Raw genomic sequence first — 23253 nt, 5'->3', positions numbered from 1 at the left:
ATGCATCCCAAGATGGATGAACTAATGCGATATTGTAGGGGGGGTTGACAGATTCCCCAGCTGTGCTAAATGCCTGTGAGAAAATATTTCCCTAGCTGTAATTGACATTCCTTGATTTGTTTAGTTTCTGTTAAATTCAAGATCATAGGTTAAGATTGTTAAAACCAGGAAATGCTGAGTAGTACTAAAACATATGTAACAATTGAACTGCATAAGTCTGCAAAACTGAAGGTCATTGCAGGCTTAATAATATAATTTGTTTTATTTATATACCGCTATTCCAAAGATCATAGCGGTGAACAGCAAGTAAGCTAATTAGCAGGTAAGCTAATTTTGCCCCCAACAGTCTGGGTACTCATTTTAGCGACCTCGGAAGGATGCAAGCCTGAGTCGAGCTTGGGCCCTTTTGCTGGTCTTGAACTCACAACCTTGTGGTTTTGAGTGAATGGCTGCAGTACAGGCATTTAACCACTGCGCCACCAGGGCTCCGTTATCCATTAACAGGCTTGTGTTATCATTCTGAACTTTACTCATCCCTTCAAAATGCAATGCACATTGGAATATTTTTAATGTGTGCAATTCAATAGAAATGAAATTGACCCATAGTTAGGATGTATTCTGTTTTTTACAGTAGTTCTCAAAATGTGGTTCTCCAGCCTCTTTGGATGACAGTTCTCAGACACACTAGCCATCTTAGATCAAGGTGAAAGGTTCTGGGAGCTGAAGTCTAAGACATCTAAAACAGAGGTTTGGACCTTCAGGTGTTTTGGTCCTTTGGCTAACTTGGCAAACAGGAATTCTGGGACCACAAGTCCAAAATGTTTGGAGGACCAAAGTTTGGGAACCACTGATCTATAGACCCAAAGGCTGAGTACTCTTGAAACAGAGTTTTGTTCACTAAATATGATTGTAACTACTACACAAATTTTTAGAAGATGAATTAACAGGACATTAAAAGTATTTCTGGATGTTACTTGCATGAGCCTTTGAAAAGATGTTAATGGCTGGTAAAGTGGGAAAAAATAGGAAAAGAGAAAGACCATATTATTATAGGTGGATTGATGCAATAAAGGAAGCCACAGGCCTAAGTTCACAAGAGCAAATGAGGTCTCTCATACACAGGGTCACCATAAATTAAAAGTGACATGAAGGCAAAGTACAACAATGTTGCACTGTTTGTATTATATCAGTTTTAGAAAATAATTTGCAATTGAAGCTTTTTTTTAAAGTACAGCTATTCACACATACACCCCTTTTATAATGAAATGTATCTTTAAATGTTTGACACAAGGACTTGAACCTCTTCTTTTTCAAACTGCATGTCTAAATATTGGCTTAACAGCTGGATGCAGAATGTCATAACAGATTTCTTTAAAGCCTCCAGACCTGCTCAAATGATCTGGGGAATGTCTTGCATAAAGGGAAAAGGGAATGGAATTTGAATGGTCTTTATTTTATTTTCTCAATATTTCTATTATTGATCCAGACATGACACTGCAGGCTCCTAAAAGTGAAGTAGTTGTATGCTCACTTAAAAATATGACCATGATCATGCCTGAAAAAGAGAAACAGAATTTTAATCCCTTTTCTATTCTTTAAAAAAAATCTGTAATAGACCAACAAGTTGCTAACTCCAAATAGTTGTCCATGAACATATGCTGAATTTGCTATATGTTTTGGGACATCATGTGATGCATATACATTTTCCAACCAGGGTGTGATAAATTCTCTATCTAGACCAGAGTTCTTCAACTTAGCACCTTCCAAATGTTTTAGACAAGTGCTTGCAAGATTCATGACCACCGGCACTGTCCAGAATCTCTAGAAGGTGCCAAGTTGGGAAAGAGTGATCTAGATTGGACGTAGGGAAGCATATAATTCAAGATCATATTGAGTATCTGGTGCAATATGATTTTTAGTGCAATCTCTCACCTTCAGGTGAGCTCAGCCACAGTACTTTGCTCCAAGCATGGCTTGGAAAGTGTTCTTAGGCACTCTGGTGTTAATTATTTTCCCCTCACTTTATAAGCACTCATTTGCAAAATTTAAAAAAAATGATGGAAGCTCAAAGTTTTCTAAAATATGTCATTGTCTGATCTTAATATTTAGTTTCATGGTGCTAAATATTAAAATCAGGCAATGACATATTTAGAAAACTTTGAGCTTCCATCGTTTTTTTTTAATTTTGCAAATGCGTGCTTATAAAGTGAAGAGAAAATAATTAACATTTACATCTAATGCCATTATATATTAATGACTATTTTTCACCCAAGACAGATGGGCCAAAAGGGGCGTGCTGCCGCCGATACTAGGATTCAAGAGCACACATTAACTGAACCCTAGTGTATAATGACGGCAGCATCATGGCGGCGTCCCATCCACATAGACGCTGCCATCTTGATGTAAGGGACGTGCAACATATACACGTCACTGGGCATCGCTTACGTCACTGGTGCGCCAATAGCACACTCGTGATATGCACCGGGCACTGTAAAAAGAACACGGTTTTTCCAATTTGGCTGCTGTGGCATCCCTCCAGAGTTAAAATGGACACTTTCATCCTGCGGTTTTTGGGTGGTCTGTTTTGGGCCTTTATTACACTTTTAAAACCAGATATTTACTTAAAATGTTGCTACCTAGCTTGAGCCCTTGGGATGAAGCAGCTTAGCTACTGAAACAGATCCATAACTGGGGAGCAAAGTATTATTCTTCTTTAAACAGAGGTTTATAAGTGGTTGGTCAAAACAACTACTATAGCTTTTAAATTTAGTTCAGGTCTTTTGATAATAAAATTACCCCCATTTTAAAATGTATACATCTGTTTTAATTCTTCTTTACGTTGAACTTGCTTTAGTAAGAATTATAGTTTGATAACTGTAATTTGGAAACTACCATAAAATGAGATTGCATTTTGGTGGATTTGGGGATCATTTAAAAGCAGTAGCAACAGTGTGGTTGGCTAACGTACTATAATGTTTTTGTTGTCCATCATCTATCTTGTTTAAGAAAGAAAGAATGGTGTCTGTCTGTCTGTCTGTTGTTGAGACATTGCCTTTTCTATTGAATGGCCTTATGCAGCATTGTATGACGGGAGATGTGACTATATGCATATGTGATAGGATGAGATGAACCAGCAGAGAACATAAATGAGTGGGGCAGCTGCTCCATTGGCATTTGGTATGTATACGCATAAGAGACATACATATGTATTTAGTGTGAATATACAATGTGATGTAACACTATGCTATATAATAACCCCCAATACAGTTTTCATGTGGAACAGAATTTGTACATATAGGCCTCAATCCAATTGTTCAGTCTAACTAGAGAAGACCCACTTAATCAATGGAAACTTTATATCTATCTATCTATCTATCTATCTATCTATCTATCATCTATCTATCTACCTATCTCCTGGTGTGGGACCCAAGGTGGCTTACAAAAATGCTAGAACAAGAAAAGGCCAAAAACCTGAGAATAAAAAAAAGTTTACATGCAATTAAACAAGTTATCATACTGAAATACAGTTAAGTTTTTTAAAATCATAAAATCATTCAAAAACATAGCAGTGAGGTTATACATACACTGTAAAATGCACTCCTATGCCTGTTTGAATAGAAAAGTCTTTGGCTGCTTCCAAAAGGAGAGCAGGGAGGAGGCCAGCCTAGCTTCTTATGGAGGGTAAGTCATCACTTATGTAAGTTCCATTGATTCAGTGGGTCTACTCTAGTAGGGCTGACACTTTAGGCTATAAAGACTGGAATACAACTAATTTTCCTCCATTAATAGATGGCTTCCATAAGCAAAACAGGCAGGGCTGCAATATTAAGTGATTCTCCCTTTTTCAAAGGCTTCACAACACAGATGGTCATGTCAAGATGAGCAAAAGAACAGCAATTCTTCTCATATACCTTAAATAAGCTGTCTTGTGTGAGAGGGTGCCTGTAACACAGGCGCTGTGATGCAGCAACACATATGAAGATTTATTAAAACACGTGTAGAAGGAGGCTTCCTCGCATGTACGCCACCCAGAATGAACACACAAACGGATGCCTTGCCGATGTTTTTTTGGCCCCAATCCCGTTTCTCCTCTGTGAAGTGAAGTCAGTGTTAAAGGCTGAAATCCCTTCCATTATCAGTTTGGGAGAGACAACAAGGGGTAGGCTGGATTCATTTTCCATCTGCCTCACTTTACTTGCTAAACAGCTGATAAGTGGGATTTCAGCTCTGTAAAAAGGGGGCCCATCTGTGCTGTGTGTTAGATCAGAATGAGAGCATCACAGAGGCTTGTAGTCATCACTGTTAACAAGTACAACATACAGAGTTAGGCACCATACAGACAGGCCAAACTAAAGCTGCTTCAGGTCACTTTGGAGGTATGCTGTTTAAATGACGCATGTGTCCTAAGAGTCCAGAAGCCATGCCAAAGCAATGCTCTAGTCCTAAGGACTGGAGCATGGCTTTGGTGCAGCTTCCGTACTCTTAGGACACATGAATCATTTAAACAGCATACTTCCAAAGTGACTCGAAGCAGCTTCAGTTTGTCCTGTCTGTATGGGGCCCACGTCAGCAATTTAAGAGGCACTGAATTTGGCAATACTAACCAGGCCAATAGTACATAAAGACTTTCCTCTTTGCTTTCACCATAGTGACCCATAATGGCTCTGATCCATTCCACCAAAGAGGCAGGAGGCTCTCTTTAGTCACACCGATATCAAAGGACGTATTTGTAGCAGGATCCCACATGTAGTTTCCAATCATCTGATGGACCTCACAGTGGCGACCTGGAAGATGAAAAACACTTGCTTGGTATCCTCATTTTTCACTATATATCATAATACCCCCTTTAAACTGTTGTCAAAGCCCAGAATAAATCCTGATATTGTCCCTCTGAAATAAGGGAAGAAAATGTGGAGGTCATATGGACGTACTTACGCTATGCACCCCAGACATATATGAAGAACAGATGATATGAAGATATGGTACAATTAGTTCTTTACTCATAGCCTAGTTTATCCTCAGCTTCACAGTTTCCTTTGGTGAAGGAATTGAACAGGATCAGTGTTCAATCTTGCCTTTCCACCAATGCACACTTTTTAATTTTTGAAGGGCTACATGTGCATTCACTTTTTTTAGTAATCCTTTCTTTTTTTTTTCTTGCAACATTTTTAACAATTCAAAACCTGTTTAAGAACAGAGCCTACAGAATCTCTTCCTTCCTTCCTTCCTTCCTTCCTTCCTTCCTTCCTTCCTTTTGTAGAACTCAACCCTGAAGTTGAAAAAAGTAAGTTAGCTTGAAGGTTAACCCCACTGACCTACAAATGTAACATCCATAATCCACAGTAAGAGCATCTAATGCCAACACTTTTCTTTCCATGCATGAATCTTTCTTAGATATTTAAGGCCATGAATTGCTTTACTGCTGTAGATTTACTGTGTGACAAATGTGCCTAATATGAGTGTCATTAAGGCCTTTGCTGCGATTAAATTGTTTGTGAAATAGAGAGCAAAGATCAATTGAGGATGCTCAGACTGTTATTAATTCAGCCTCCCTATACTGCAAACTCAACGATGCCCCAGGTGTTTCTGATTCGAATACTACTTTCACATTTAAAAAAAGAAGTACTGTAACCATAGACTGCAGAATAAGACCTTCTCGTGGAAGCCAGAGCTCTTAACACAATGCTTCTTTAGAGAGCATTATGCTGAATGAGGTTGCGAAGGAACTGAATTTTCCAAGAAGTAAGCTAAAGTATTCCTTGCAGTTATTATAATTATATTGTTTCCTTTGTTAAAAGGTATTTTCTTTTGATTTTGGACCCCCTTGCTATGAATAATACTCATACAAAAGCACACTAGCTCCTTGGCACCTGGGCTTCAGGAGGCATTTGATGGCAAGCTCGTTGCTGCTCTCCCCTCCTGAGGTTACCGCACCATGAGGAGTCCTGGAACCAAACCCCAGTGGATACCAAGAGCCCACTATAATGTCTTTTTGGTTTCTGCTATATTTTGCTCTTTGGCCAACATGACTACCCCTAGAGATATATACGTACGTGTGTGTGTGTGTAACATTCAACAAATGGATATTTGAAAGCAAGGTGGACAATAAATGCGTGTTTTCTTACTAACCATCCTCTACAACTAAAAGTGCAGATGCTGAATTAGGCTGAGTGAAAATGGCACTGGAGGCCCAAGAGAGGAAGAGTGGAGACCTCATCAGGAAAGTAAGGGACTGTTCAGACAGCCCCAAAGGGGCAGCATGGAGCCACCCCTGTTTCAGCCAGATCAGGGCCGTGGCAACCACACACCATGGCCCTGATCTGGCCTTTCCAGGGTGCCATAGCCATGTTGCCTTGGCTTGGTGGCACTCTTTCAGCACTGCATCATATACTGTAGACGCAGCCCTGGAGGAGCACCATGACTCCACGTGTTGTGTGGAGCGGCGTATGGCATCCTGGCGTCCTGGGGGACAGAGTCAGGACATGCATCATATGGATGCAACACCCCAACTCCGCCACCAGGCTGGCCTTAATGACCAGTCTGAACAGGGCCTAAGTTAAGAGTGGTATCCCCTCATTTGTTACATGGAGTGAAGACTATAGAGGTGCCTGGTTGCTATTAGGTTTTGTTGTTACTGAGTTGGTAAGAGCTGAACTTATCTTGCTGATGGCCTTAGACAGTCATTAAACTATGCTCTTTTGGTTGAAATCACAAATACTTGTCCTCATCACTCCTGGCTGAAATTTCTACCAATATGGAAAGTTTCAAGCTATAGTAGTACTTTCGATCTGGTTATGAGATTGGCTTGAAGCTGCAGATTCTAAAGGCATTTTAAGAGCAGTTGAAAAGGGAGATATGAGAGGATTAATTGAGACTGTCTCTGCCAAATCACAACAGTTGGAGAGTATGCCTTCCTTTTGTAATAGGAAAAAAGCCCAAAAGGATGTACATCCTAAGAATATAATAGTTCAAATAAACTGAATCTCAGCCAGAAAATCTGTTGGTTTCTAGCCAACATCCCGCAAGCTGTTATTGCAGTCCTTTTACTTTCAGGCAGTCATGGCATTACTGGTTACGTGTGTGTAAATAAAAATGTATGCAGGGGATGAAATTAAAAACTCCACAAGCAAATTACTAAGCAAAACTTAAAGCTGTAGCAAATACTGGCTATTCATAACCTCCTTTGTGATTCTGTAACCCTGCATTGTTTTAGCTCAGTGCTTATGCAGTTACATAGAAGAAGCGTTGTAAAGGAATAAACCACTATAATAACAACACTTGATAACTGTCTAATACCATTTGTTAGATTTCAAAGCATTTAACATACAAGATCTCAATCATTCTTACAACACTGTAATGTAGGTTATGGTCATTATTCTTAAAGTGAATACATTTTATTATATCCCAATGTATGTATTATTATAGAAGCTGCTTTGAATGATGGAAATGCAGCTAAGATAATATATTTTAAAAATTAAGTGGCAAAAGCAGGAAAGGCAAAATCTGAATATGCAACTTTAGGGTTTGCAGCTCACACTCATAGCCACTACATTTCCTTAGCTCCCTGTCTCTGTGTGGAATCCACATTTGAGATCACACAGCTGCATACCCTTCAACTGTCTCAGTTTGGTAGGGATAGTGCCAATTAATGATCTATCATCCCACTTTTCAGCTGCTTTTAAAATGTCAGTTTTCCTCTTCTCCTTCAGCTTTCTTTCATTGTCCTCTGCTTATTTCCACTGATGCAAACTAAGTTTGTAAAAAAGCAGATAAGTCAGCAATAAGGAGAGGAAAGGTGGGGCAGAATCATGCTCTTCCCAGAAGGCTCAGACAAAAGCAAACTGCTGCAGCCTCTCTTATCTTGTGTGTCCTTCCTCATTAATAACTTTTGCCATCCTTATCCCAACCCACTGTTGTTCTGGCTTCCATCTGTGAAATGTTGGAAGGTATGGAGCTACATATTGTATTTTGCCATGGAGTACAGAAAGGTATTTTTCTCTCTCTTCAGATGATACTTTGAGATATAAATGTAAGATTTCAGCCAGTTAGGTTTTCCTGTATCAGGCAGAGGATTGTCTCAGCAGCTGTGCCAAGGAATTCACACAGCATGCTTTCTTTGGAGGCTTTTACCACACGGGTGCTAAAGAAACATTTGAGAAGAATCCATTCACATTGTGATCAGCTTCATTCATTCAGGGCTGTGCAAGGCAGAGAGAGCGTTAATCTTTCAGTCTTAACAGCTGTTGAGAATTTAGAAAGCAGCACAACTATGAGGAAAATGTGGAAGTCAGTGGGCCTGAAGGAAAATAAGACTGCAGGGCTTTGCTTCACAAAGAGTGTGTTGCCGTAATTGTTAATCTGGTCCTCATGATTTTTTCAAGTACCAGCTGCCCAAGTTGTGTGAATATGAGATTTTATGTTTCCAGCATCCACACTTTGGGGTGACAAGATGGAATAAATTCTGTATGGCATGTGTTTTCAGAATTTTCACCTATCATAACTCAAACAGAGCACTGTCGAGCGGAGAATTAATGTTCCACAGATGACTCCATTATTAGATTCCAGTGACACTTGAGGTTCTTTCAGACCTTCCTGCAAATGCAATGTGAGTTACATACTAATCTGTCCAGCTGTGTGGAAACTTGTTGCTTTGGGATATGGAAGGCATTGGTCAAGGGGGATAGGTGAGGGGGTTAAAACACTTGGTTATGTTTTGTGTTGTATTTTTTCTTATAAAGGCATGCCTCAATTAACAAACCCTCTGACAAAGAAACACGTTTGTACAAAGTCTCTTTATGGCTGCTCAGCCCCACTTTTCACCTTGTTTTCTGTCTGACTAGATGTTTTTTTAGCAGCATTGGCACTGGGAGGATGATGTGTTGGGTTGCAGCATTGTGTCTGCAGTAAACAATGCAACAAACCCTGAGCTGAGAAAGAACAGGACTCACCAGTCCTACTTTATCTGTATGTCCCTTCTTACAACAAGCAAGGTAAACAGCAGCTGCCTCCAGAATCCCTTACTTAGTAAATGTAAACGGTAAAACAGAGGGGGAAACAGAAGAGCAGATAAGCTTGCATTACCAGATAAGCTTGCTTTACCCCAGCATGTTAAAAAGCATAGATCTGTACGTTTGTCCACTAAAATGAAAATCATTTTTTTTTTCATTTTCAAAGTTGACACTGGTGAAAGAAAAGGTCATCTCCAGATACATTTAAGAAGAAGCTTTCAGATAGTTTCCAGGAGGTTCAGGTGTTTTTGTTTACTTATTCAAGGCTTACCTGACCTGGTTGCTTCATTTCATATATCTAGTTTTGGATGAAAAGGTTTGCTAAAATATGTTGAAGTGCTCTTCTCCTTCTTCTTCTTCTTCTTCTTCTTCTTCTTCTTCTTCTTCTTCTTCTTCTTCTTCTCCTTCTTCTTCTTCTTTGCGGCACATGAACCTATCCCTATTGCTTCCATGTTATTTCTGTCTCTGGTACCAAATTTTCTGTTAAAGGAGTAGTGCACAGGAACACATCGAGAGAACAGTAACTAGTTAACCATTAAGCTGAGTCATGAGAGGTATATGAAGCATGGTGAATCACCTCTTAGCATTATGATTCGTGAGAAATGCATGAAACACACTGAATGGCCTATTAGCATTATATTTCTTTTTCAAATGCAGTGAATAGGTTTCTTTTCAACAAGCCCACAGAAACACTCTAATTTTCTCAGAACTGACTTTGCTTTACCTGAAAACAATGTTATACTTGTCATACAGTTATCAGAATATAAGATCATATGTTAGTTTCTTTGTGCACTTTCTAGTACTTAACAAAAGTTAATGCATCATAAGTATACCAAAATAATCAGAAAACACATATTCACAATCCAATGGCACAATCAAATCAACTTGGACAGTGAAGAGAGCAGACAGGAAGAAAATAAGTTAATTTGTAATGTGGTGCTGAAGGAGAGTTATACAGATACTATAGACTGCCAAAGAGACAAATGAAAGCTTCCAAGAGCAAATCATTCCTAAACAATCAATAAAAGCAAAAATGACTAAATGGAGGGTATCATACTTTGCACACATCATGAGATGATATGATTGAAAAAAATTTTTATAATCTTTGGTGAAGTAGAAAGCAAGAGGAGAAAGGGAAGACCATATTGCAGGTGGGTTGAATTAATAAAGGGAGTCACCACCCTGAGTTTGCAAGACCTATGCAGGACTCTTGAACAGAGCTCTTGCAAATCTGATAGAGTTGCCATAAGTAGAATCTGACTTAATGACAAATAACAAGAAATGAGAGAAAGAGTGTGAGCTGGCGTAGCAAAAACTGTTCTAACATGATTTCTTATAGGTGAAAAATAATGCTTAAACTTCTTAGGTCCTGTGCTGCTGGTTGTGATCTTAACTGAAACTGAACAAAGATAATTAAAACATGTGGAGAAGACTGTGAATCTTTACAAAATTGAGTAGAGTGAAAGGTATTTGACAAGTAGATTGCCTTAGCCAGATGGGGCACAAACATTTGTTGAGGATCCATTTTGACTGGTGAGTAAATTCCCAAGGCACCTTTTTGTCATGCAAACAGGAAATTTTAACATACATTTTGAAAATGCACACCTATTGGTTCTTAAGAGGAAGGGTGGGGTGGAGATTGAATCAATAATAATAATAATAATAATAATAATAATAATTTATTCCTTTTGTGAAATGTTTGGGACCAGAATTGTTTTAGACTTTTTCAGATTTTGTAATATTTGCATATATGCAGTGAGATTGACTAAGAATTGTTCTTAGGGCACTAGCTGAGGTGGCAGCTCCACCTTGGGAAAGAATGAGCAGGAGTGCCATAGCTGCCATGTCAAATGGAGAAGCGGGTGGCTGGTGGGCTTCCCAGAAGCAAGGGAGCTTACCATTGTCTCTGCTGCTGCCTACACCATTTTATGCATAAGGACTTCAACATCTGATTTTTCTGGTATCCACACAGGGTCTTGGAACCAAACCCCTGTGGATATGGTGAGTCCACTGAACAGGTAGGGGCTGGGAGGGTCTTTTTTCCTTTGGGGACACTGAATAAAGTGTCTGTTGTGTCCCTTGGTTTTGACTGCAATTTATCAGATGAGTATAGGTGTGGAATTTTCCACTCACAGCTCTATGTCGGTGCAAAAAGTTTTGGATTTGGGAGTATTTGGATTAGTGGATTGGGGATGCTCAACGTGTAATAACACACATCACCATTATCCTCTCATGTAATGCACGCACACACACATACACACACACATATTATTTGAATATGAAATGATGATTGTTATTGCGCCATTCCAAGAATTTTCAAATAATTTTTATTACAATGTCCAATTGGCATACTTTGATAGTCTTAGAAACCTGTGTAGTAAGGATAACTTATTCACTTACTTTGGGAATCTGTAAATTTAGCTTTTCTGAGTGAGATCAATGTCTCCTCTTGTTTGTACCTATTCCCTTTCCTGCAATCAATTCACTATCTTGTTGATTATTTACATCATTTATTGACAGACATGGATTTATAAGCATACAAATATGGTTCAATGCAACATAAGACTATATTGTCACAAATAAAAATTACTGAATTATTTTGTGGAAAGAAGATCTCAGATATATAATTATCAAGACATTACCGCTGACCCGAATTTCTCTCCCAAGTTGCCAAGGCCTTTCTGCAAGTCACACAGACTAACAAATTTGTTTAGAATCTAAACCATCTGAATACACAGAGAAGCTCATAATCCCACTGGACCATTTCATTACCACATACCCTGTCCAACTTCAGCATCACTGGTCTTCTTTTAGAAAAGTACTTTTTCACACATCTCCCTGTTGCAGAAACTTTCCTGATTATACTTCATTGCCTTTGACAAGCATCACATGCCTGAGTGTTTCTCTCTGCAAGCATCAGCCAGCCTAGATGTAATGCAGTGCAGGTTAAAGAGCTGTTGACCCCTTACAGAAAACAGAGAAAAGTACTTTCACATTACTTTCTGTTTGGTGCTTCAGGTCTCTGGATGTTCGCCCTCAAGAACTTATTTTTAAAAGTTATTTTGTTCGTTCTTCACCTGAGATCATAATCGTCTGTGGCAGTGAGGAGGAAAATGGACTATAAAGAAACAACAGAGGAGTGGAACATGTGATGAGAAAATGCTGCTGTATTTGCAAAATATTATTACAATATATGTATGGTCATTAATGAGTCAGGATAGTACACACATGCCTAACTCTTACTTTCTGCTGTATACACCAGCCCAAGGATCTAAAATCTCTGTTGTATCATCTTTATATTACTTTAAACGTCTCACTTTAAATGTCATGTTTTCTTCTGCGGAATCTCACAAACTGTAGTTTAGTGAGGGGATGAAGAATACTTTGTAGGAGATCCCTACCTGCATCCCTCACCCTTCAGAAAAAACATATTTCCCAGAGATTTCCTAAGAGAACAAATCCAATGTAAAAATAGGATATAATGGGACAAATACAGATGGTTTTGTCTCTTATGTGCCATATTTGTGAATGAAATGAGATGAAGGAGTCTATTCTCCATAGTAAGGTGGCATCTTCCATCATCTCTTACCACAAGCTATGTTGATTAGGACTAGTGGGAGTTGTAGTCCGGGAATATCTGGAGGACCACCAATTGCCCAGAGTGCTTTACCTGAAAGGAAGTGTGTTGGGGTGTTCTTGCACTCTTGCTTAAACCAGACCTTCAGATCATAGAACCATAGAATTGCAGAGTTGGAAGAGACCACAAGGGCCATCCAGTCCAACCTCCTGCCATGCAGGAACTCTCAATCAAAACATCCCCGACAGATGGCCACCCAGCCTTTATTTAAAGACCTCCAAGGAAGGAGACTCCATTATACTTTGAGGGAATGTGTTCCACTGCTGAACTGCCCTTACTGTCAGGAAGTTCCTCCTAATGTTGAGGTAGAATCTCTTTTTCTGGAACTTGCATCCATTGTTCCTGGTCCTGTTCTCTGGAGCAGTAGAAAACAAGCTTGTTCCCTCCTCAATATGACATCCCTTCAAATGTTTAAACAGGGCTATCATATCACCTCTTAACCTTCTCTTCTAAACAGGCTAAACATCCCAGCTCCCTAAGTCGTTCCTCATAGAGTGTGGTTTCCAGACCCTTCACCATTTTAGTCACTCTCCTTTGGACACGCTCCAGTTTCTCAACATCCTTTTTGAATTGTGGTGCCCAGAACTGGACACAGTATTCTAGGTGGGGCCTGACCAAAGAGGAATAGAGTGGCACTATTACTTCTCTTGATCTAGACGCTATATTTCTATTGATGCAGCATAGAATCGTATGGGCATTTTTAGCAGCCGCACCACACTGTTGACTCATGTTCAAGTTGTGGTCTACTTGGACCCCCAGATCCCTTTCACACATAGTCTCATTCAGCCAGGTGTCCCCCATCCTATAGCTGTGTATTTCATTTTTTCCACCCTAACTGCTGTATCTTACATTTCCCCATGTTGATTTTCATTTTGTCAGCTTTGGCCCAGATGCTGATGAAGTGCAAGTTCCAGTAACCCTGTCTAGCATAGCCAATGGTGAGGAATGCTGGGACCTTCAGTTCAGCAATATCTTGAGGCCATACAATTCACAGATCTGCTTTACAGTTTTCCTTGAACCTAGCTGTGACGGTGGAAGTGAATCAGACTAGGGGACCTCTGTCAATACATTAGAACACAAGGAGGTGGGCCCAGCTTGTGTTTTCTTTGCTTCCTCTACACATTTCCTTTTATTTCCACATCACTGCTTTATATGGCTGCCCCATCCTTTCCAGCTTGGCTTATATCTTTACTGTAGAAATACCATTCAAAGCTCTCCAAAAAGTGACACTGGCAGTATTTTCACCTTGTAGCAAAGCTAAATCGGGTGACCTTATCAGACCTTTCACATTAAAAAATACCTTTTTTTAGAGCACTATACAGTCAGTCACAAGCAGTAATTTTAATAGGCAAGACTTGGAAAACCAGATAATCCACTTTTACTGTCTGGTTTAAAACAGTCTCTTTGGAGCCAGGCAGAGATCCAACTTCTTTGCTAGTGATAAAATTGTAGCACCAATAATCATAAATGTGAACTGTGATGTACAGAAGATAGGTTCAACACAGTAAAATCCAGAAAGAAAAAAGAATATGCTATATTGCTAAGATACTTTCTGGTGCAGCAGTAAATTTGCCAAGTATCTCCTTGGCAGATACTAAGCATGATGCTTTTGTAGAAATGAAACCAAAGCAGCCTTATTTTGGTTTTCTTGTTCAGTCACTCACTTTTATATCTCTTCAGTGTTCAGTAACAGTAAAATTGTAGTCTTTGTTTTTCAAGCATGGTACAAGGAAGTGTATTTTTTGCAAATGTGCCAATGTCATAGAGCTATATTGAATAGGGAGTTTCTGCTCTGATCACCCTCATTTAGCAACCACACCTCTGTTTATGATGAATTCCTTTCAATGTTCTGGAACAGTGCTGTTCATGATATCTGATATGACAGATAGTCAATCTAGTAGTGTCACTAAGGTCGTGCAGGAGGTTCAAACTGCACCAGCTGACACCGCAGAAGGGGGTGACACCAGATCATCTCCCCGCCCCACACAAGTGCTGATTGGGCTGTGCGGAGACTTTTTCGGGCAGCCAGGCCCTGCGGAGGGGCTTTTCCAGGTGCCAAGGCCCGTGGAGGAACTTTTCCAGGTGCCTAGGCCCCATGGGAGAATTTTTTTCGGGCACCCCACCCCAGAAACCCCACCAGAAATCCTGCCCCTCACACTGGGTGTCACCCGGTGTGGGAATACCACTGAGGCAACCCAGTTCCCAGGACCAAGACCATATTTATGTCATATGATTATGATATTCACATAATTTCCTGGAAACATACTGGTAAGTGTCAGCTGATGACTCAGGGATTAGCATTGGTCTACCAACTACAACCATGAAGAGCACTGTCCTAGAATACCATGCTTCACATGCTTGAAGTGGCTTGGAAGCCAAGTATATTTGTCTATGTGCCTGCACCATTCACACAATCTTAGACAAACCTTGGTTAGGGGTCTACTCTTTGCACAAAAGCATTGATAGGAGCACCTCTTTTGCTTTCCTGCATGCGGCAGTTTTAAGAATTTTCTGCCTGCCTAGTTCACTTTGAGTCTCAGAACAAAACTTTAGAAAACTGCTTTAAAACTATACAAGGTAAATGGCAATAGGGTACAAAGGGTAACCAACAGTGAGATGAGGAATGGGGATGAGTTTTGTTTCCTTCAGTGGAGCTCTCCTTTTCATGTACGAGTAAATCCTTATGCCCTCCCCCTCCCTTTACATGTGATACCGCATATATGCTCACAGCTGCCTGCCCATGTATAGTTTGCCCCAAGGCACCCACATTACCATGAGTAGTTGCCAGATAGAATCAGGTTATATATCAGCTTAGGAAGATACAGCGCAGGAACTCTAGAAAGAAATAGTCACAGGTTTGCATGTTACATTTAACTCTCTAATAGGAATGTAGATCCTTAGATGTTTCATTTTCACATGCAGGGATGAATAATTACAGTAGCTTTCTCTCCACTTGTGGATAAAACAAATATTCCATCACTGTATGCTTGTCATATTGAAATATTCCAGAATTCACAATAATTCCTTTTCTACACAGAGATCATTTTTATGCAGGAAAGAAGGGTTTCTCTCTCTCTCAAAAACATGTTTTTCTACCCAGAATACAATACAGTACTCAGATAGCTCCAATGAGAAGGGAAAATGGGAGGTGTCCCAAGAAACCAGGATGGATGACTAAAGAACTTTCAACTGAGGTAAGTTTTAACATATATAAGAAATGAGAAAAGGGGAAATCACCAAAGAGTTATTCAAACAAATAGCTAGCACCTGTAGGGGGAAAGTCAGAAAAGCTAAAGCACAGAATGAGCTCATGCTTGCTAGAGAGGTTAAAAGTAATAAAAGGGGTTTTTTTTTTGTTATGTCTGTAGTAAAAGGAAGGAGGAGGAAATGGTAGGGCCATTGTATGGAGTAGATGGCAATGCTAATGAGAGAAAGAAAAGGCAGAACTACTCAACATCACCTTTGCCTCAGTCTTCTTAGAAAAGAAAAATGGTGCTCAACCTGAAGAAAATAGACCAGAGGATGCAGAAGAGATAATGCATCATAGAATAAATAAAGAGGCAGTACAGGAATACCTGGTTAATTTAAATGAATTCAGATCTCCAGGGCCAGATGAACTACATCCAAGGGTATTAAAATAACTGGCAGAAATAATATCAGACCCACAGGCAATAACCTTTGAGAATATCTGGAGAGCAGGAGAAGTCCCAGCAGACTAGAGGAAGGGAAATGTTGTCCCCATCTTCAAAAAGGCAAAAAAGGGGACCCAAACAATTACTGTCTGGTTGGCCTGACATCAGTTCCAGGAAAGATTCAAGAGCAAGTCATTAAACAAAAAGTCTATAAGCATTTATAATGGAATGCCATAATCACAAAAAATCAACATGGGTTTCTGAAAAACAAGTCCATGCCAGACTAATCTGATCTCTTTTTTAAATAATAAAATTACCAGCTTGGTAGATGAAGGGAATGCTGTGGATATCACATATCATGATTTCAGTAAGGCCTCTGACAAGGTCTCTCATGATATTCTTGCAAAGAAGCTAGTAAAATGTGGAATAGACAATGCATCTGTTAGGTGTATTTATAGTTAGATGACCAGCCAAACCCAAAGGGTGCTCAGCAGTGGCTCCTCTCCATCTTGGGAAGAAGTGACTAGTGAGCTGCCACAGGGTTCTGTCCTGGGCCCAGTGCTATTCAATCCTATTTATCACATGGGAGGAATTTATCTTAATTTCAAATGAAAAGAAAGTGGGGCCAGAACGCATTCACGTGAATTCACTAGTTCAGCAAATTTACATGAATTCAAATTGCATTCGAACAGACTTCCCACTGCCCAAAAATAGCTTGCCATTGCCCGAAATTGCGTATGGTAGTCTATCACTCAATAACGTGAAACCCCATGATTGTGTTCAGATTGCCATTGGATTATACTTCCAATTTCCCTTGTCTGATAAACTCCAATATCTTTATCAGTGACTTGGAGGAAGGAACAGAGAACATGCTTATCAAACAGCTGATGACACCAAATTAGGTGGAGTAGCTAATACCCCAGAGGACAGGATCAAAATTCAAAATGGCCTTAATAGATGAGAAAGCTAGGCCAAAGCTAACAAAATAAAATTCAACATGGAGAAATGTAAGGCACTTAGGGTAGAAAAATGAAATGCACAGATATAGGATGGGGGACACCTGGTTTGACAACAATGAATGTGAAAGGAATCTAGGAGTCCTAGTAAACCAAAAGTCAACAGTGTGAAGCGACAGCTAAAAAAGCTAATGAAATTCTAGACCGCATCAATAGAAATATAGTGTCTAGGTAGAAAGATATAATAGTATCACTCTATTCTGCTTTGGTCAGGCCACACCTAAAATCCTGTGTCCAGTTCTGGTCACCACAATTCAAAAAGTACATTGACAAGTTGGAGCATGTCCAGAGGAGGGCAACCAAAATGGTGAAAGGTCTGGAAACCATGCTCTATGAGTAGTGACCTAGGGAGCTGGGTGTGTTTAGCCTGAAGATGAGAAGGTTAAGAGGTGATATAATAAATAATAATAAATAATAAATTGTTTATTTGTTGATAGCCCTGTTTAAATATTTGAAGAGGTGTCAAAATAGGACACAAAATGATGGATTCAAACTAGAGGAAAAGAGATTCCACCTAAGCATTAGGAAGAACTTTCTGACAGTAAGAGCTGTTTGATGGTGGAACACAATCCCTCGGAGGGTAGTGGAGTCTCCTTCTTTGGAGGTTTCTAAACAGAGGCTTGATGGCCATTTGTTGAGGGTGCTTTGATTGTGTCTTCCTGTATGGCAGAATGGGGTTGGACTGGATGGCCCTTGCGGTCCCTTTCATCTGTATGATTCTATGATTCTACTTTGAGATATTTGAATATGGAAAGAAAATTGCACAAGATTTTTGCTGCTCTGTTATTTTTCCTGGTGAGTTTCCCAACTTTTAAGAACTCTGTTTTTCAAGCTGGAATCAATACTAGCAAATATATCTTCCATCCCTATTTCTGGCCCATGTAAGTTTTTTTTTTACAAAGTATCAATTAGATAGAAATAAAAAGTTGAATAAAACCATCAAGCCTAAATATTTCCTTTTTCTGAACTCCCAGATATCCAAAGACATCTGAGCTGGATGTCCAGATATGAAGGTGCTCAGCCTACGATACTGCTCAGCATTTTAAAGATATTTGTAAGGTTTTAGCTTAAGCCTTGAAAGATATTATTGGATGTGAGGGGGGGGTTTTGTTGTTGGTGGTTTGACATCTTCCTCCTTTTTGATTGCTAGAAGAAAGATAGTTAGCAACTGTTGGCTTACCATTCATTTCCTAGCTGAATTGATGATTAACAGTCCAAGAAGGCTTGTTGGTTCATCAGTGAAAGCTCACACTTAAAAGAGAATCTCTTGAAACATTATGATAACTTTGTCTTCTTCAAGGAGATATCTATCAGAGCCTGGAGAAGGTGAAACCAATTCCAGCAAAGGAGAAGGGACAAATGTATGTGAAAAACAGGGGCTTAGTAGTTTGGAAATTATGCAGAAGATACTGCAGTGCATCTTAAAGCAGTGCTGACTTCAAGTTGGGGGACTGAATAAGATGTTCTTTGTCAACCCACAATCTCCTTGACATTGTCATTTTTGGTCATTCTGCCAAATCTTCACAACTACCAAGCGGAAACGTAAGAATGAGAGAGAGAGAAAATACATGGAAAAGCATGTACATATTAGATAGGGAGGGTAAACAAGCAGTGCTGCCAAATTACCTCCAATTGTCTCTATACCACCTTCTTGCCTACTTAGAGTTGCCCAGTTGCCTAGGGTAAGCAAATAAAAGTAAGGATAGACAACTACGAGAGCCAGCATGACATAGTGGTTTGAATGTTGGACTACGACTCTAGAGACCAGGGTTCAATACTCTGTTTTGCCATAAAACCCATTGGTTGACTTTGGGCATGTCAAATGTTCTCAGTCTAGGGGAAGGCAATGACAAACCTCCTTTTGAATCTTGCCAAGAAAACCCTATAATAGGTTTGCCTTAGGGTTGCTATAAATCAGAAACAACTTGAAGGCAAACAACAACAACATAGTTGACTATCTTTCTCCTTGTTGCATTCTCCTTGCCTACAAAAGAGAGACACTTCTATCTGTGGAGGTTTTCCATGCAATTTAGAGCCCTCTGTTTTGAGAGATCCCAGGGAGTGGCCCCATGGTTGGTCTCCTCTGCCTACAGTTACTTTCCACATGTGGGTGATGGCTAGAATGTGTATGTTTATTCCCTCCTATTCCTCAATTGTAAAGCCTGCACAACTGTTAACCACCCACATAGGCTTCCTGCTATTCACGTATTTAGAGTACCAATCCTTTTGTGACATCCAGAGAGCCCCAAAGATCTATCCAATGACGATTTGTCCCTCTTTTCAGAGTGTTTTTGACATTCTCAAAATGTTGACTCTCCATCTTGACAGGTGCCTGAAGTAGTTGGAACTGTAGTTGCAGACCTGAGAGGCTGTGCAAGGTCAGCTCTATGGATATGCCTTGTGAAATGCCAGTTACTCCTTGCTTTTAGCATTGTAAATGAAGTAAATATTACAGTCACACATTAAATCTCTACTATTCTCTCATCCAAAATAAGGTAAGCCTGTTAGTACCATTCTCAGAATTTTTCACTACTTTCAATGTAGAAAATACATAACAATATGAACAAAGAAAGGGGAAACTATCAATTTCCCAGATTATTATTTTTGAGTAATATTAAATACGTAGAATGTGTATAGTTTCACGTAATCCGTGGAGACAAAATATTACACACACCATTTGGTACTTTTAAACTAGAGTTCCCTGTAGACATTTTGCCCTGTTACATACCAATAGCATTTCTTTAAAAATATAACTCTCATTTGGTCTGTAGCCAGCACCTCTCTTGCAACCACTGATTCAGAAGTGGAATTATTTCATCAATCCTTTGAACTTCCCCAAGTACTTTGGGGGAGTGTATTTGGAGAGAGGGATAGTGGCAGCACCCAGGATGAAGGGCGCTGTGAGATGACTCTCCAAACAAAAGGTATTTCAGTGAAGTTAATACATTACTGACTTTCATACAAAGCAAATTTAGATCTGGAGCACTACAGAAAAAGGAACATGATGTTTGGACTGTGATGGATGTTCACATGGTCCAGAGCATATAAAACCATTTAGCTGAAACATTTGTATGAATTAGTCTTATGCCTGCTTTTATCAATGCAGCTTTCTCATTTTATTACCATGTACCCTAGAAACACCAGATCCTGTCTGATCCAGGAAGCTAAACAGGTCAGCCCTGGTTAGTATTTGAGTGGGAGACCACAAGTGAATACCAGGTCCTGTAAACTATATTTCAGAAGAAAGAATTGGCAAAACCAATTCTGAGTATTCCTTGCCTTAAAAAAACTTTGGCGGGTTACAAACTGCCATAAAATACGTATTGACTACGTATTAGGGTTAGGAAGGGGCGGTGCTTCTGCACCCCCCTAACCCTAGTACGTAGTCAATACGTATAATATGGCGGCGGCCGTTCCACACGTCCGCCACCATATTGACGTAGTGGACGCTGTGCGTCCGCACGTCGCGCGGCACTTATGACGTTGCGAGTGTGCCATTGGCGCCTCGCGGCGTCATAACCGCGCCGCAGGAAGAAGCTCCATTTTGGAGCTTCTTTTTTGCTCCGCGAGGGAGTCGCGCGGTTTGGCTGCTGCGGCTCCCTTGCGGAGCAAACAGCAGCAGCGGTCTGTAACGCTCCTTTTTAAGTCCTACAGCTTAAAAGAGTATGGATATTAGGAACATCTCTGCTCCTCCCTACCATGGTGCTTGTCATTCCATAGATGCAATAAAAGAGGCAAAGCCAGAATCCTTCTCTCCACCTCCATCTTTATTATGCAAGTTTTTGGTACAGCCTTCTTTCAGTTCCAGGATTTAATGGGCCAACAGTTTGGGGCTCTTCTGACCCATTTGAGGCAAGTAGTGCACTCAGCAGTGCATCTTCTTGGTGTTAACCAAGTTTTGGGGGATGCAAGGTCTCCTTAATCATTCTTAAGGAGCCATTCCAGCCTTCTCTGACTACTCCAATGCTTGGGCCTAGCAGTTTAGGCCCACCCTTATTATTTAGACTTTTTCTCATATAAGAAGAGGAAAGGAGGGAAAGGAGACTAGGCAAGGTTAGTGTCACCAGAGGAGACAAATCAAAGAAAGGGCCCCAGACCCTCAGCTGTCCTTAGACCAACCAAACTCTGCTTTTTCCTCTGGTGACAGTTAGGGTTGCCATAAGTCAGGACCTCCAAACCGGGACAAATGTAGGATAGCATTTTTAAATGTAGAACACTTCCCCCCCCCAAAAAAAAATGGAGGACATGCAAAAAAATTTGATGATTTTTTAAAAAATGTTAATATAAATGGATGTTTCTTAGGCATGATCAAAATGGAGGACATTTTGGCATTATTCCTAGACAGATGGCAGAAATGTACTTCCCTTTCTGGCCAAACCACCCCAGTCCATTCCAAAACACACACGACATCACATTTGGGCATTTCACATGGCTTTACTTAACATGGCTATCATTGTTAAAACAAGGCAGACCTGTTAGCATTAAAAGCCCCAAAAATACACAAAAAAGACACTTTGGGGGGGGGGGAACCTTTGGAAATGGGCACCCACCTCCTCCTCCTCTTCTTCCTCTTACTTCTTCCCCCTCCTCTTCTTCATCCTCCTCCTCCGTCTCTTCTTCTTTCTTTGGCGCCATGCGCCAAGAAAGGGCGCTTTTCCCTCCCCCTGGCTGGCCCAGAGTCTCACTCCTCCTCCGAGGCTCCACCTCCCTCTTGAGGCTGGCCAATGGCAGGCTGGGGCTGGAAACAGTCCCGGCCCCGCCCTTCTGCCATTGGTCAGCGAGCCTGAAGGGCTCCCTATATGGCCTCGCACGCAAGCGCAAGCTGGCGCTGGCCACAGCACCAGGGAAATGCTGCAGGCAGCATGGCCGCACAGAGGAGGAGGAGGAGGTAGGTGGGCTGTGCGGTGCGTGCTGTGCGCATGCAAAAAAAAGGAGGAGGAGGAAGAGGGTGGGCTGCGCAGCTGCGTGGCCATGCAGAAGAGAAGGAGGTGGGTGGCCGCTGTGGGAGCGCGCGGAGGAGGAGGAGCACCACCCGGTCCGCAGCGAAGGCAAAATCCAGGCTCCAACCCCTGAATTGGCAGAACCAGACCGGGACCGGGCTGGTTCAGTCAAAACCGGGACAGTCCCGCCTGCAGGCGGGTTATGGCAACCCTAGTGACAGTGCCAAGCCACATTCATGCAGGAATTCACGCAGTTTGTTGGCCAGATTGGAGGTCATGAAAAAGCAACGTGGAGTAGGTAGTTCTAGGCCTGCAAAAAAGATCCTGGAGTGAGCCACTAAAGTTTCTTCAAAAACTTCTGATTATTTTTTTCTGAAGGAAAAAATACTGCTTATTTGCTGAAAGAGGCCCAGCAGAAAGAACGGCTCCCAGTCAAGCCAGAACGAGTGCTTACTGGTAATACCAGTTTGCAGCACCTTTGAGACAGCCAAAAGATAGAAGTTGGTAGCTATTGAGTTTGTGTTACTCTTCTGATCCTCTCAAAAAGACACAAAACAATGCTGGGAAAATGTATGGGCATTACAGATTGATACAGAAGCTCAATGTACCTCCACCATTACCACTACAAATGTAGGGAGAAAACAACAGCCTAAAGCTGAAGACAACTGTGCCTGGAATTTCCATAAGCATCCTGAAAAAGACTAAGGATGACTGAAGAAAAATCAAAAAGGTGAGTTTTTTTAAAAATCTCTGTAAGCAATTTTAGAACTGTCCTCTGGAAACCTGATGGAAAACCATATATTTGGCTATCTATTTGAGTGTTTGTGCCTCTGCTATGCTCAACTTCTATATTTGCAAATAAACTCATATTACAAAATGCCATAAGCAACTGGTGACAACCTTTCAAAGGAAACTATCCTGCATAAATCTATGCATCTAGAACTTTTCACTGTTTCTAGAAGTGGGATAAGGGTAACAGGAAGAATGCAAAGTATTGCTTCTGTGGGTCATTTTTGTGAC

General features: G+C 40.6%; 1 protein-coding gene across 3 annotated transcripts in view; it reads right to left on the bottom strand.

The window, feature by feature from the left end:
- The window catches only part of LOC149312799 (glycerophosphocholine cholinephosphodiesterase ENPP6-like), a 48988-nt gene that overhangs the window by 22699 nt on the left and 3036 nt on the right, over positions 1-23253 (bottom strand). For 2 of the 3 annotated variants that reach the window (XM_089525388.1, XM_089525391.1), the window contains exon 2: positions 4605-4784. In XM_089525388.1, the coding sequence (XP_089381514.1) occupies positions 4605-4784 (180 nt within the window). Of the gene's footprint in view, positions 1-4604; positions 4785-9279; positions 9485-23253 lie in introns of those variants that run through there. The other variant, XM_089525390.1, reaches the window with a different exon arrangement.

This window comes from Sceloporus occidentalis, unplaced genomic scaffold, assembly GCF_023333645.1.
Source record: "Sceloporus occidentalis isolate IW3139 unplaced genomic scaffold, rSceOcc1.0.p SCAF_5, whole genome shotgun sequence".
Taxonomy (NCBI): domain Eukaryota; kingdom Metazoa; phylum Chordata; class Lepidosauria; order Squamata; family Phrynosomatidae; genus Sceloporus; species Sceloporus occidentalis.
The sequence above is the reverse complement of the archived record's forward strand: the minus strand, read 5'-3'. Positions and strand labels throughout refer to the sequence as shown.